The following is a 13,441-nucleotide window of genomic DNA, read 5'->3' as shown; positions in this document are numbered from 1 at the left end:
AATGCCATGGCATAATTGTACTCTTTTAATCACCATGTTATTTTTAATACATCATTCGATAGTAGTACAACATGAACTACCTCCCTAGATGAGGGGACAGATGAAGAGAAGAGACGGATGAAGAGAAGAAGACGCCTTGAATATTAAAAAGTTACCGTCGCTCAACTCTCTGATTGGAGGAAAAATATATCGTAGCGGAAGAAGGCGTCGCATCTTCTCCATCAGGGCGGGTTGTCGCTAGTTACAACAGCCACAAAGTCAACATTGGCTGTGTTGTAAAAAAATTATAAAAATAAAAGAAAAATGATTTTTGATCTTAATGTAATGTTAGGCATAATGTTAGCCGTTCGGTTAAGGTTAGGGTTACGTCTAGGGTCTGATTTTAAGAAGATACATTTTATAAATAGGCGGGGTTTTAGACATAATTCTAATTTTGTGGCTATGGTAACTAGTGACAACCGTCAGAGCGGGAAATCAACCACACATGTCAACAGATTACACATTCCGAATGTCAACGCATTTTATCTAGCTACATATTCCTAATTATTTTAAACGGTGTAAGTTAACTGTAAAGTCTGGTTTCAATCAACTTTGGGTAAGCTAATTCTTATTACCAAAGCTATATAGCTAGCTACTGAGCACTGTTGCTACTTGCTAACTGTTCTACGAGCTAGCTAACTGGTGATTGTTATTGTTTAGCCAGCTAACGTTAGCTAGCTTGTCAAAGAAAGAGGTGAACGTCACCCTCTTTTTGACACTCAATACAGTCAAGTATGACTCAGTGACTAATGGGCAGTGATCTGTTTTCTAAATCCTATTTTCAAGGAAGAGCCATGCAGGCGTTTTTGAAAGGAACATCAACTCAAGCCACCAGACCTCTGAAAGAGAAAGGTACAGGGACCAGTGGAGAGAAGAAGCAGAAATCTGTCCCCTGGGTAGAGAAATAGTAAGTTAAATTTCTCAGAGGCTGTAGTATAAGCCCTTGAGAATCTTAATTCATAAAATGTAATTACAGACACCCAAATAATATAAATGCTATTCAGTAGCTGCAGACAAATATCTTGGTGATAATTAAAGTGGCTTAATATGTTTAGTCAGAAAGAAAATCCTGCATTAATTTGATCAACTACACTGAAAACCCTTGTTTGGCTGTTTAAAGTAGACCAAAATGTATGGAAGACGTGGTGTTTCAAGAGGAGGTGGTTGCTGTGCTGAAGAAGACTATAGAGGGCGCTGATGTAAGTAGCCTCTTCAATTCCACGAGTAGTGACTTTATATGCTAAGGGTAAATACGTCTGCCTGGGATTCTGTTTGAATATTACATGATTTCTGTTACAGCTCCCCAATCTGCTGTTCTATGGACCACCTGGAACAGGAAAGACCTCCACCATCCTGGCTGCAGCCAGGGAACTTTATGGGTGAGAGTGACTCACCAGCTTTCCAGATTACTGCATTCCAACTCCCAACTGATGCAGATCTGCGTTTGTGGGTTCCAGTGCTTGTCTACACCACAGTAAGTTATCAGTTTCCGTTTCTTTCCACAGGCCAGAGCTGTACCGACAGAGAGTGCTGGAGCTGAACGCCTCCGATGAGAGAGGGATTCAGGTGGTGAGAGAGAAAGTCAAGAGATTTGCCCAGCTGACTGTAGCAGGCCACCGCACTGAGCAAGTACCAGTTTCCTTAACCTTCATTACATGCACATAGCCCCCCAAACACACATGTAGCAAGCTCAATCTACACAACAAATCAGATCATATAATAGATGTACTTTCCTTACCCCCTATAACAGTCAGCATATTGTTCATGTTAAATTAGGATATTAAAGCCTCTTTCCATTCCTTACCTCTGACAGTGGGAAACCATGCCCACCCTTTAAGATCATCATCCTGGATGAGGCTGACTCAATGACCAATGCTGCTCAGGCTGCTCTCAGACGAACCATGGAGAAGGAGTCCCGGACCACCCGCTTCTGTCTCATCTGCAACTACGTCAGCAGGTCAATTGGGCTTCGTATTCCAAGAGGCACTCTAGAATATGAAATCTATAAGTTGTATTTTTTTTTTTACATAACATTACAAACACTTTGAGACACTTTACAATATGATGTAATAAATGTTAAATCTGTAGCTAAGCCAATTTAAATTGGCTGTGATTTTATTTCCAGGATTATTGAGCCCTTGACATCCAGATGCTCCAAATTCCGCTTCAAACCTCTAGCAAATCAGGTCCAAGAAGAGCGCCTGCTGGATATCTGTGACAAGGAGAATCTCAAGTACTCAAAGGAGGTAATGATTACAACTGTACACTGCATCATCATTGTTTTATAATTATATTTGGTACTATCCCTAGAGTTTGGAAGGCGGCCCATGTGCTTCCTCTACATAAAAGTGGCAACCTGAGTGATCTAAATAATTATCTTCCCCTTACCAAACTCGCTTGCCTAGAAAAAATCCTGGAATCATTGATTAATACTCAGCTGGATCCCTTTTTAACTGCTACATCTTTTCTGAGTGTAAAACAGTCCAGGTTCAGACCAGGTCATAGTATCATCTCTACTACTTATATGGTTTTAAATTGTCATAAATTGTTTAGATACGAAGAAACACTGCTGCCTTCTTCATTGACCTGTCCAAGGCATTCGACACTTTGGATCACACCTTACTTATTCAGAAACTCTATGATTGGCTTAGACCGGACTGCTTGCAGCTGGTTTGATAATGATTTAAAAGACAGAACAGTGTATACTTACTGATGGGGTTAAGTCAGGATTTCTAGACATAACAAAAGGTGTCACACAGGGTTCGATTCTTGGTTATTTTCCAAATCATGTAATGTAACTGATGTTTTACACATAAGTATGTTAGATGGTGCCCCAATTGATCGTGTCCCCGCCTATAAATATCTGGGCATCTGGATTGAGGTAAAAAGCATGTTGAGGAATTAGTCAAGAAATTAAGAATTAGTTGGGCTTCTTCCATAGGAATAGGACTTGCCTTTCATTAAATAGTAGAAAACAAATATTCAGTCCACACTTACAGTATTTCTGTTATAGATTATGGAGATATTATATACATGAATGCAGCTACCAGTATTTTGAAGCCCTTTGGACACAATTTATCATAGCACACAGAAACAAGTCTCTCACCGTTGCCGCTTGCTATAGACCGCCCTGGACACCATATGTGAATTGATTGCTATCTTCAGAGCTCGTGCTGCTAGGTGACCTAAACTGGAACATGCTTAACACCCCGGCCATCCTACAATCTAAGCTTGATGCCCTCAATCTCACACAAATTATCAAGGAACCTACCAGGTACAACCCCAAATCCGTAAACACGGCACCCTCATAGATATCATCCTCACCAACTTGTCCTCCAAATACACCTCTGCTGTTTTCAACCAAGATCTCAGGGATCACTGACCTCATCCCGTCAGTAGAGGATGCCTGGTTATTCTTTAAAAGTACCTTCCTCACCATCTTAAATAAGCATGCTCGTTTCAGAAAATGTAGAACCAGGAACAGATATAGCCCTTGGTTCATTCCAGACCTGACTGCCCTTGACCAGCACAAAAACATCCTGTGGCGTACTGCATAAGCATCGAATAGCCCCTGTGTGATATGCAGCTTTTCAGGGAAGTTAGGAACCAAAATAAACAGGCAGTTAGAAAAGCTAAGGCTAGCTTTTTCAAACAGAAATTTGCATCCTGTAGCACAAACTCCAAAAAGTTCTGGGACACTAAAATTCATGGAGAATAAGAGCACCTCCTCCCAGCTACCCACTGCACTGAGGCTAGGAAACACTGTCACCCCTGATAAATCCACTATAATTGAGAATTTCAATAAGCATTTTTCTACGGCTGGTCATGCTTGCCACCTGGCTATCCCATCCCCGGTCAACTGCCCGGCACCCCCCACAGCATCTCGCCCAAGCCTCCCCATTTCTCCTTCACCCAAATCCAGTTAGCTGATGTTCTGAAAGAGCGGCAAAATCTGGACCCCTACAAATCAGCCGGGCTAGACAATCTGGACCCTCTCTTTCTAAAATGATCTGCCGAAATGGTTGCAACCCCTATTACTAGCCGGTTCAACCTCTCTGTCGTATCATCTGAGATTCCCAAAGATTGGAAAGCTGCCACGATCATCCACCTCTTCAAAGGTGGAGACACTAGACCCAAACCATTAGACCTATATCTATCCTACCATGCCTTTCTAAGGTCTTCGAAAGCCAAGTTAACAAACAGATTACCGACCATTTTGAATCCCACATACCTTCTCCGCTATGCAATCTGGTTTCCGAGCTGGTCATGGGTGCACCTCAGCCACGCTCAAGATCCTAAACGATATCTTAACCGCCATCAATAAGAGACATTACTGTGCAGCTGTATTCATCGACCTGGCCAAGGCTTTCGACTCTGTCAATCACCACATTCTTATCGGCAGACTCAATAGCCTTGGTTTCTCAAATGACTACCTCGCCTGGTTCACCAACTACTTCTCAGACAGAGTTCAGTTTGTCAAATCGGAGGGCCTGTTGTCTGGACCTCTGGCAGTCTCTATGGGGGTGCCACAGGGTTCAATTCTCGGGCTGACTCTTCTCTGTATACATCAATGATGTTGCTCTTGCTGCTGGTGATTCTTTGATCCACCTCTATGCAGACGACACCATTCTGTATACTTCTGGCCCTTCTTTGGACACTTTGTTAACTAACCTTTAGACGTGCTTCATGGCCATGCAACTCTCCTTCTGTTGCCTCCAACTGCTCTTAAATGCATGCTCTTCAACCGATTGCTGCCCGCACCTGCTTGCCCGTCAGGCATTACTACTCTGGACGGTTCTGACTTAGAATATGTGGTTAACTACAAATACCTTGGTGTCTGGTTAGACTGTAAATTCTCCTTCCAGACTCATATTAAGCATCTCCAATCCAAAATTAAATCTAGAATCGGCTTCCTATATCACAAGAAAGCATTCTTCACTCATGCTGCCAAACATACCCTCGTAAAACTGACCATCCTACCGATCCTCGACTTCGGTGATGTCATCTATAAAATAGCCTCCAACCCTCTACTCAACAAACTGGATGCAGTCTATCACAGTGCCATCTGTTTTGTCACCAAAGGTAAAGCCCCGCCTTATCTCAGCTCACTGGTCACCATAGCAGCACGCGCTAAAAAAAGGTATATCTCACTGGTCACCCCCAAAGCCAATTCCTACTTTGGCCACCTTTCCTTCCAGTACTCTGCTGCCAATGACTGGAACGAACTGCAAAAATCATTAAAGCTGGAGACTCACATCTCCCTCACTAGCTTTAAGCACCAGGTGTCAGAGCAGCTCACAGATCACTGCACCTGTACACAGCCCATCTGTAAATAGCCCATCCAATTACCTCATCCCCATACTGTATTTATTTATCTTGCTCCTTTGCACCCCAGTATCTCTACTTGCACATTCATCTTCTGCACATCAATCACTCCAGTGTTTAATTGGTATATTGTAATTACTTTGCTGCCATGGCTGTATGTTTGTTTATTCCATGTGTAACTCTGTTGCTATATGTGTCGAACTGCTTTGCTTTATTCTTGGCCAGGTCGCAGTTGTAAATGAGAACTTGTTCTCAACTAGCCTACCTGGTTAAATAAAGGTGAAATAAAATAAACACTTCATTTTGTAACATCAAACAGTTTTGACTGTAAATGTTTTTATCATAAAGTTGGTTGGACATTGCTAAAAACAAGTAGGTCACTTCATTATTCTGTTTTTGTTTATAAAGCCTAACTGAAACTACAATTGACTTCACATCATTGTGGAAATATAGAAACTCTGATTACAACACTAGATCACAGGGTTGGTTAATGCTGGAGACTCCACATGTATCCACAGAGCTGGGTAAATCTGTATTTTCCTATTAGGCCCCTATCATGTGGAATAATCTCCAAGTAACTTTTCATTTGGATGTGGTGTCGTCTCTGGGTCAGTTTAGGAGAAAGGGATTTTTATATTGATAAATGTGTTATGTTTTTCTGTATATAATATTTGCTATTTATTTTTTTTGTTTTAAATTGCGTATAATTACATTTTCTGTATTGTTCCCAGGGCACATTTGCAAATGAGACCTAGGTCTTGATGTGTTTTTCCCCTTGTTAAATAAAAGCGAATAAAAATCATCTTCCATTCTGTTTTCCTGCAGGGTATTGCAGCGTTGGTGAAGGTTTCAGAAGGGGATCTTAGAAAAGCCATAACCTTTCTTCAAAGTGCTGCACGGCTGAACACAGATAATGAGATCACGGAGAGTGCGGTCATAGAGATAGCTGGGGTGAGTGCTTTTATTGTATTTCACTCATCAACAATAGTTGCCTGTTTTATGCACTGCAGTCTAATCAAGAGGTATCCAACTTTGCTGACATTCCTCTCTAAGGTTGTTCCTCCCAAGATGATTGACAATTTGCTCAAAATCTGTTACAAGGGAACATTTGAAAAACTAGAGATTGCTGTTCGGGTATGCACATTCACTTTTTATTGCAGCTTCATTACATAGGGATCGAAAATCTAACTGCATGACACTTTTAATGTAGCAGCTTTCTGTCAGACTAATCACCCGGCCATTCTGCCACTTACAGAACATGGTAGATGAGGGCTATGCTGCCACACAGATCATCAACCAGCTACACGAAGCCATCATAGAGGAAGAGCTGAATGACAAGCAGAAGTCTGCCATCACGGAAAAGATGGCAGTAGGTGTTTCAAAATGGCATAACTGCCACATTGATGTTAATCTTATTTTACAGTAGTAGTGACTTATTGATTTGTCTCATTTTTCAGGTGGTCGACAAGTGTTTAGTGGATGGTGCAGATGAGTACCTGCAGATGCTGAGTCTGTGTTCTGTGATCATGCAGCAAGCCACTCTGAGTAACTGACTCCACAACCTCATGGATCATTCCTCTCCATATGCATATAGACCAACAGCTTTTTCTATACATTTTTGTAGGTTGACTGTATTAAAATGTTAATTGTTTCCTGTAAATACTGTCTTTGTCAATCAGTGCTGTTCAAGTCATACTTCAGGGGTTAGTTTTATAGAAATGTTTTCATTTCTGGGCTTTGAGTCAGGAAACAACAAGTAGCCATATTTTATATTTAAAAAAATTGATATGGATGCTTCATGGCAGACATGCACATACTGTCCATAATATACACATCACTTTTCAATGCATTTGAAAAGTAGGATTACAGATCAACATTGTCAGTCTAGTGTAGTTAATATGTTGACTGCTTCAGCACACGAGAGTGTGACAGGGTGAGAGTCTGCCAGGTCAGGTGGCGCTGTATGTGTACTGCCCTGCTTCTGTGATTCTGGTAGCTGATGAAGGTAATCACATAGCAAAGACCTCACCGCCTCGCCATTGGAGTCATCCAGACATGCAGGAGCTAGGTCACACGGCTGGGAAAGGCTTTGGCTCGACTCTTCAAGCCACTTCTCCATAAAGGGATCATTATTCATCTCACACATATTATGTAGAATGCAGCATGCCTGAGTCATCACAGGGATCAGGGCAGCATTGCTGTTGTTGCGCTTTAAGCACTGCCAGCGGGCTTTCAGGCGACGAAAGGTACCCTCAATAGGGGTCCGTGCATGGCTTAGCTGAGTATTAAATGCACGTTGCTGAGGTGTTAGTTGAGGTGACTCTGGATAACATTTGAGCAGCCAGGTCTGCAAAGGGAAGGCTGCATCACCCAACAGCACAAAGCCAAGAGGTTGGCCCATGAGTTTGTGAGGTGTCTTCGGTGACAGTCCCCCTTCTCTCGCCAACATCCATAGTTCAGAGCCCTGCAGTATGGTTGCATCATCAGTGCTGCCTGAAAAGCCTACACGGATGTCCCAGAAGTGACCATGTCCATTCACAACTCCCTGCACCACCGTGGAGGGCCATCCTTTGCTGTTCCAGCCATCACTGGTTTGGCTTTGAGATTTCACAGAGATGTGAAGGGAGTCAATGACACCCACACAATGAGGGAAACCCCACTGTGTGTTGAACGCAGCAGCAATTTTCTCCAGCTCCTGTTCACTTGGCTGATGAATGAAGAGTGGCTTCAGCACTGTCACAATGATATTGCATATTTCTCGTACACATTTGATTACTGTGGTGCTGCTCGTGCCAAGTAGGTCACCAATAGAGAGATAGTCCAAGTTGGTGGCCAACCGTAATATAACCATTGCCACGCGTTTCTCCAGAGAGACATGACAGGTAGGGTCTTTTACTTCCGGTCTGAGCTGGTCACAGAGTTGGTCAAATGTGTCCTTGGTCAGATGGAATGTGTTGAGCCAGTCTTGAGGATGGAACTCCTTAGTAACAACCCTCTCCCACCAGTCTGATTTAGGCTCTGCAGGTGAGTAATGTCTCATGGGTGAGGGTCTTGAGGGGGAGGATGGTCTTGAAGGTGAGCTTGGTGGTGGCTGAAACTAAAAGAAAAGATAGCAGTTATGGATATTTGAATTGCCACTTTTTACTCATTGAAAAACTGTTAAAAGTTGGGATGTTTGAATCTCCTAGGATATTTGATTTTGTCTTTGAAATACTGCATGTGTTCTCTTGATAGTCACTTTACCTTGTCAGGTTGATTCCACATGAAATTGTTACTTACTGTATGTGCAAGCCTCTTCATTTTGTTGAGGATATACATTCTATGTCTGATATGCCGTTGGATTTCCATCCGTTTATCCATGATGGCTTTCCTAATCTTCTCTCTACGCCTCATGGACAGATACAGAAGCCTCGACCTCCGTTCCACAACAGCTTTCTTCATAGAACTCTCCATGGCTTAGTGTCGAATCTAGCTACAGCATCAAAATGGAGACATGCATGCAGCTAACTGCTATGTTTTCAAGCTCAATTTGAGCTAGATAACGTTAACTCATAATTCCATGGGTGTTATCAGCACAGCCATTTATTAAGATACATAGATGGCTCTGGTTATGAGTATTTTTTTTAGCTAAACTATTTGCTTGCTAGCTAACCTGTGTCTACTGTTAGCAAAGGAAGTAGTTACGTTGATTAGCTAACCTAACGACATAGCTTATGTGCGTTTTCAGAATTCACCAAACAGACGTTAGCTAGTTGCAGCAGCATTCTTCTCCTCTGGCAACGTGTGACTGACTGACTGACTGACTGTTCAGTGTTTTGATTTGAACAGCTTAGCTACGTAAGCATTTCCCACAATGCATTGCAATTTGGTCAGTAACATTTTATGCTAGCCAGCTAACAAGCTAGCACACATAACTTTTACTTCTTTCATTCTACATTATTGCTCTTCAGTTGCTCGTGAATAAGATAAAAAAATATACTGGTGTGTCCTGACACCTGCACTCGATTTAAAAATATTTACTTCCGTGTCCAAGGCAATGTGTTTGGTATTTGGTAGCTTATCAGAGTTAGCTTAGTTTGCTAACGTTACCAAGCAGACGGGAAGGCTCCCTGTCTATTCTTCCGGACTTTAGTGAAGTTAGCTAGCTATCTGTGGTTTAGTGAAATGTCATCGACGTAGACTGAACCCTCGTTTCTTTGGTGGTGTTGTTTCTGTTAACTTGGTAAAAAAAAAAATACCTGGCATGCAAAGTGCAGAGGATCAGTGCCAGCAGTAGACTGCTCTTTTAACTGTGGCTTTCCCATCAAGATCCAGCCAGCGAGGCACTACCACTACTATGGACCAAGAGTATCAGCGTCGCCTGCTTCGGCAGATCAACATTCAGAACGAAAACACCAGCCCCATTGTAAGTATTCATTATCATGCCACTCGCTTTTATTATATTACTGGGAACATTTCTGAAGGGTTATTAAAAGGAAGGTGTGTCTCACCTAACCAAAGTGGCGCAGTGATGAAATACTATTAGAACAATGTTATTTTAAAAGGGCACTGGCACTTGTTGGTTCACCATTTACCTGTCATGATTCATTATTAGTCATTATTTTACACGTTGTCATTGTACAGAAGGTGACCGAGGTGATGCGAAACCTGACGCCCAACAACTCCCCGATGTCCTCTCCCAGCAAGCATGGTGACAGGTTCATCCCATCCCGTGCAGGGGCCAACTGGAACATCAATTTCCACAGAATCAATGTATATTAATCTTTAATACCCTATCAATTATAATACATTACCTCACTATAGATTATTTTATTGATACATTTAGTCAGCTCATTGAGAAATGTGTATGTGATCTGTCTTTTTAGGAGAATGAGAAATCACCAAGTCCAAATAGAAAAACAAAGGATGTGACATCTGATAGCAGCAAAGGTAAGTTACATGACAAACTATGCCACATCAGATGAAATTACTAACATTTAAGAACGGCATACATTATAGTAGTTAATGTAACTGTGGTTCTGTATTAGCAGATGGGCTGGCCTACTCGGCTTTGCTGAAAAATGAGCTGCTCGGAGCAGGCATTGACAAAGTTCAGGACCCCCAGACAGAGGACAGACGGTTACAGCCATCCACGCCGGAAAAGAGGAGTCTCTTCAGTGTAAGAATCTAATTTGTTTCCAAGCTACATGAAGTTATTCTGGAGCAAGTTCTGACCCAAACCTTTTCCTTTATGTGCAGTACTCACTCAGTGCTAGGAGCACAACAGATGAGGACAATGGCATCTCTCCCTACTCATTGTCACCTGTCAGTAGCAAAAGGTAAATTCATAAGTTGGTGTCTCTGTAAAGATGCAGGGTGGTTACTGTTAACTTCAAATCAATGTTTTTTCATTTGGTTTGTTTTCTTTCTGTGCAGTCAGAAGTTGCTACGGTCACCCAGGAAGCAGACTCGTAAAATCTCAAAGATCCCATTCAAGGTCTTGGATGCTCCAGAACTACAGGATGACTTCTACCTCAACCTTGTGGACTGGTCTGCTTTAAATGTGTTGAGTGTTGGCTTAGGCACATGCGTCTATCTCTGGAGTGCCTGCACCAGCCAGGTACTGCTTGTGTGACTAATACATGTGCAGATGATTTAATTAGCCTCTCATTCCACATGGTGTTCATTTCTATACATACCCTCAGAGAGCATTGATTTGTCTTTCCAGGTAACTCGTCTGTGTGACTTATCAGTGGAGGGAAATTCTGTTACATCCGTGGGCTGGTCAGAGAGAGTGAGTTAAACTCTATATCTGCCGTTTGTAAATCCCACCATAACACTTTTTACTTGCTCTTGCTGTTTTTTGTGTGTGTGTGGTTTCCTGACTCCAATGCTGTGCGTTTCTGATTCAGGGCAATCATGTGGCGGTGGGGACTCACAAAGGCTACGTACAGATCTGGGATGCAGCAGCTGGCAAAAAACTCTTTACACTAGAGGGTCACACTGCTAGAGTTGGTGAGCACTCAGTGGAAATTCCCTGTTATAGATGTAGCATACTAGTTGTTCATTTCATTGGTCTCTCCCTCACCATTCCCATGTCCTATCTTCCACAGGTGCACTGGCATGGAACGCAGACCAGTTGTCATCAGGTAGTCGAGACCGTATGATCCTGCAGAGGGACATTCGCACACCACCTCTCCAGTCTGACCGTCAGTTGCAGGGTCACCGGCAGGAAGTATGTGGTCTGAAGTGGAGTACAGACCACCAGCTGCTTGCCTCTGGGGGCAACGACAATAAGGTATAATAGCATATATCATGACTCTGTGTCCACATCCCTTAGATATGGCTTTTAACATCGATTAGCTAAGTTTACAACATAACAACCTCACCAACCATGTATGTCTGTTCTGGTTATGGCCTGCATTTCTCGCAGCTGCTTGTGTGGAACCACTCTAGTACGGTACCAATGCAGCAGTACACGGATCACCTAGCTGCAGTCAAAGCCATCGCCTGGTCCCCCCACCAGCACGGGCTGCTGGCGTCTGGTGGAGGAACGGCTGACCGCTGCATTCGCTTCTGGAACACGCTCACCGCACAGCCACTGCAGTGCATGGACACAGGCTCGCAGGTCTGCAACCTGGCATGGTCGAAACATGCCAATGAACTGGTATGTACCACTCAGTGTTGTGATGGTGATCCTATAATGTTATTTAAACCTTGATGGCACTTTGATGGTCTGGTGGCACTCTCCCTTTTCTATAGGTCAGCACACATGGTTACTCTCAGAATCAGATCCTGGTGTGGAAATATCCTGCACTCAGTCAAGTAGTCAAGCTTACCGGACACTCATACAGGGTACTCTATCTGGTAAGTAACATTGTCTTGTTTTAATGTTCCTAACCTCCTAGCTTTTCCTAATGTTCTGATATTGTCTATCCCCTGCACTATGAAGGCAATGTCTCCTGATGGTGAGGCCATTGTCACAGGGGCTGGTGATGAAACGCTACGCTTCTGGAATCTCTTTAGTAAAACACGGTCAACAAAGGTGCTAAAGCGGAGTTGATTTTTCACATTTGTGTACAGTACACACTACACTCAAATCTGCTCTTAAATTACAGTACTTGTCTATGTTTTACTTTCTTGTTGTCCTGTGATTTTAAATGAACTTTTTCCTCTTTTTATTCAGGAATCGGTGTCCGTTTTAAACCTCTTTACCAGGATAAGATAACAGCAAGAATAGACTTGATGGAGTGCCTTGAATTCATTACAACATTCATCAACACAATGCAAAATAATGACCTAACATGGACATGACATATTGTCATGGAGGAGGAAATAACTGTTTTACTTTGCCCAGAAACAGAAAATAATTTGTCCTCAATGTTTTTATTAGATTTTTTTCTATTCATGTACGCTTCAATATACAGTTATGCTTTTTCTATGTTGATTTTTGTATTCCATGTCTATGTTGAAAGTATGTGTTAAAGGAGCCTTAAAGTACAATGTAGAGAAATGGGTCTACAATTTTAGTTGTTGATTTTTTTTTTTGCCATTTGAAATTCTATATTTGAATGTTATATAGACTGGGGCAAATTGTATAATATAATGGGACAATCATGGCAATCCATGGCAGTTGTTTTAAGAAAAACAATTAACTTTTGGAATAAAAAAAATAGCCACTAAATGTGTCAAAGCAATACATTGAATATAGTAGGGTGGAGTAAACAAAACTGAGTAAAATGTGATGTTAAATTGCTGGAACTCAATAACAAGATAAGAGTATTGCAAAAGAAATGTCTGGTGTTTTCTTAGACTTTACTGAGTTATAGTTCATATAAGGAAATTAGCTAAATAAATAAATTAGATCCTAATGACTGGGAATAAAGAATTGCATCTCTTGGTCACAGACACTTTTTTTTTTTTTTTTAAGTGCTGTGGATCAGAAAACCAGTCAGTATTTGGTGTGACCTTTTGCCTCATGCAGTGCGACACATTTCCTTTGCTTAGAGTTGATCCGACTGTTGTGGTCTTTGGATTGTTGTCCCACTCTTCAATGGCTGTGCGAAGATTCTGGATATTGGCGGGAACTGGAACACGC

The 13,441-nt window shown here is 42.1% G+C and overlaps 3 protein-coding genes across 9 annotated transcripts; 2 read left to right on the top strand and 1 right to left on the bottom strand.

The window, feature by feature from the left end:
- The first annotated feature begins 241 nt into the window (after nt 1–241).
- Nucleotides 242–7,024, top strand: LOC139409288 (replication factor C subunit 4-like). Of its 3 annotated transcripts, none has more exons than XM_071154210.1 (11): nt 242–595; nt 826–946; nt 1,160–1,238; nt 1,339–1,418; nt 1,545–1,664; nt 1,853–1,996; nt 2,165–2,285; nt 6,190–6,315; nt 6,418–6,498; nt 6,620–6,733; nt 6,822–7,024. In XM_071154210.1, exons 2-11 carry the CDS (start codon nt 834–836, stop codon nt 6,915–6,917), a joined length of 1,074 nt encoding a protein of 357 aa, XP_071010311.1. In that variant the 5' UTR covers nt 242–595; nt 826–833; the 3' UTR covers nt 6,918–7,024. The 3 variants fall into 3 exon arrangements, with proteins under 3 accessions (XP_071010311.1, XP_071010312.1, XP_071010313.1); XM_071154211.1 differs by having other exon boundaries at nt 442–595; nt 830–946; XM_071154212.1 differs by having other exon boundaries at nt 483–595; nt 1,163–1,238.
- Nucleotides 6,980–9,151, bottom strand: LOC139409287 (uncharacterized). The gene is made up of 2 exons (XM_071154208.1): nt 8,644–9,151; nt 6,980–8,461 (listed from the first exon to the last, which is right to left on the bottom strand). Exons 1-2 carry the CDS (start codon nt 8,815–8,817, stop codon nt 7,244–7,246), a joined length of 1,392 nt encoding a protein of 463 aa, XP_071010309.1. The 5' UTR covers nt 8,818–9,151; the 3' UTR covers nt 6,980–7,243.
- A 63-nt stretch (nt 9,152–9,214) lies between these two features.
- LOC139409285 (fizzy-related protein homolog) lies at nt 9,215–13,154 on the top strand. Of its 5 annotated transcripts, none has more exons than XM_071154204.1 (13): nt 9,215–9,769; nt 9,988–10,116; nt 10,230–10,293; nt 10,395–10,522; nt 10,603–10,682; nt 10,780–10,963; nt 11,072–11,137; nt 11,256–11,358; nt 11,457–11,641; nt 11,777–12,010; nt 12,106–12,210; nt 12,296–12,388; nt 12,530–13,137. In XM_071154204.1, exons 1-13 carry the CDS (start codon nt 9,701–9,703, stop codon nt 12,569–12,571), a joined length of 1,482 nt encoding a protein of 493 aa, XP_071010305.1. In that variant the 5' UTR covers nt 9,215–9,700; the 3' UTR covers nt 12,572–13,137. The 5 variants fall into 5 exon arrangements, with proteins under 5 accessions (XP_071010305.1, XP_071010304.1, XP_071010306.1 ...); XM_071154203.1 differs by having other exon boundaries at nt 9,220–9,769; nt 10,392–10,522; nt 12,530–13,154; XM_071154205.1 differs by having other exon boundaries at nt 9,504–9,769; nt 9,991–10,116; nt 10,392–10,522; nt 12,530–13,027.
- The last annotated feature ends 287 nt before the right edge of the window (nt 13,155–13,441 follow it).

The sequence above is a fragment of the Oncorhynchus clarkii genome, chromosome 5 (assembly GCF_045791955.1).
Source record: "Oncorhynchus clarkii lewisi isolate Uvic-CL-2024 chromosome 5, UVic_Ocla_1.0, whole genome shotgun sequence".
NCBI classification, from domain to species: Eukaryota; Metazoa; Chordata; class Actinopteri; order Salmoniformes; family Salmonidae; genus Oncorhynchus; species Oncorhynchus clarkii.
Note: the sequence above shows the minus strand (reverse complement) of the source record. Positions and strands in the feature narration are given on the sequence as shown.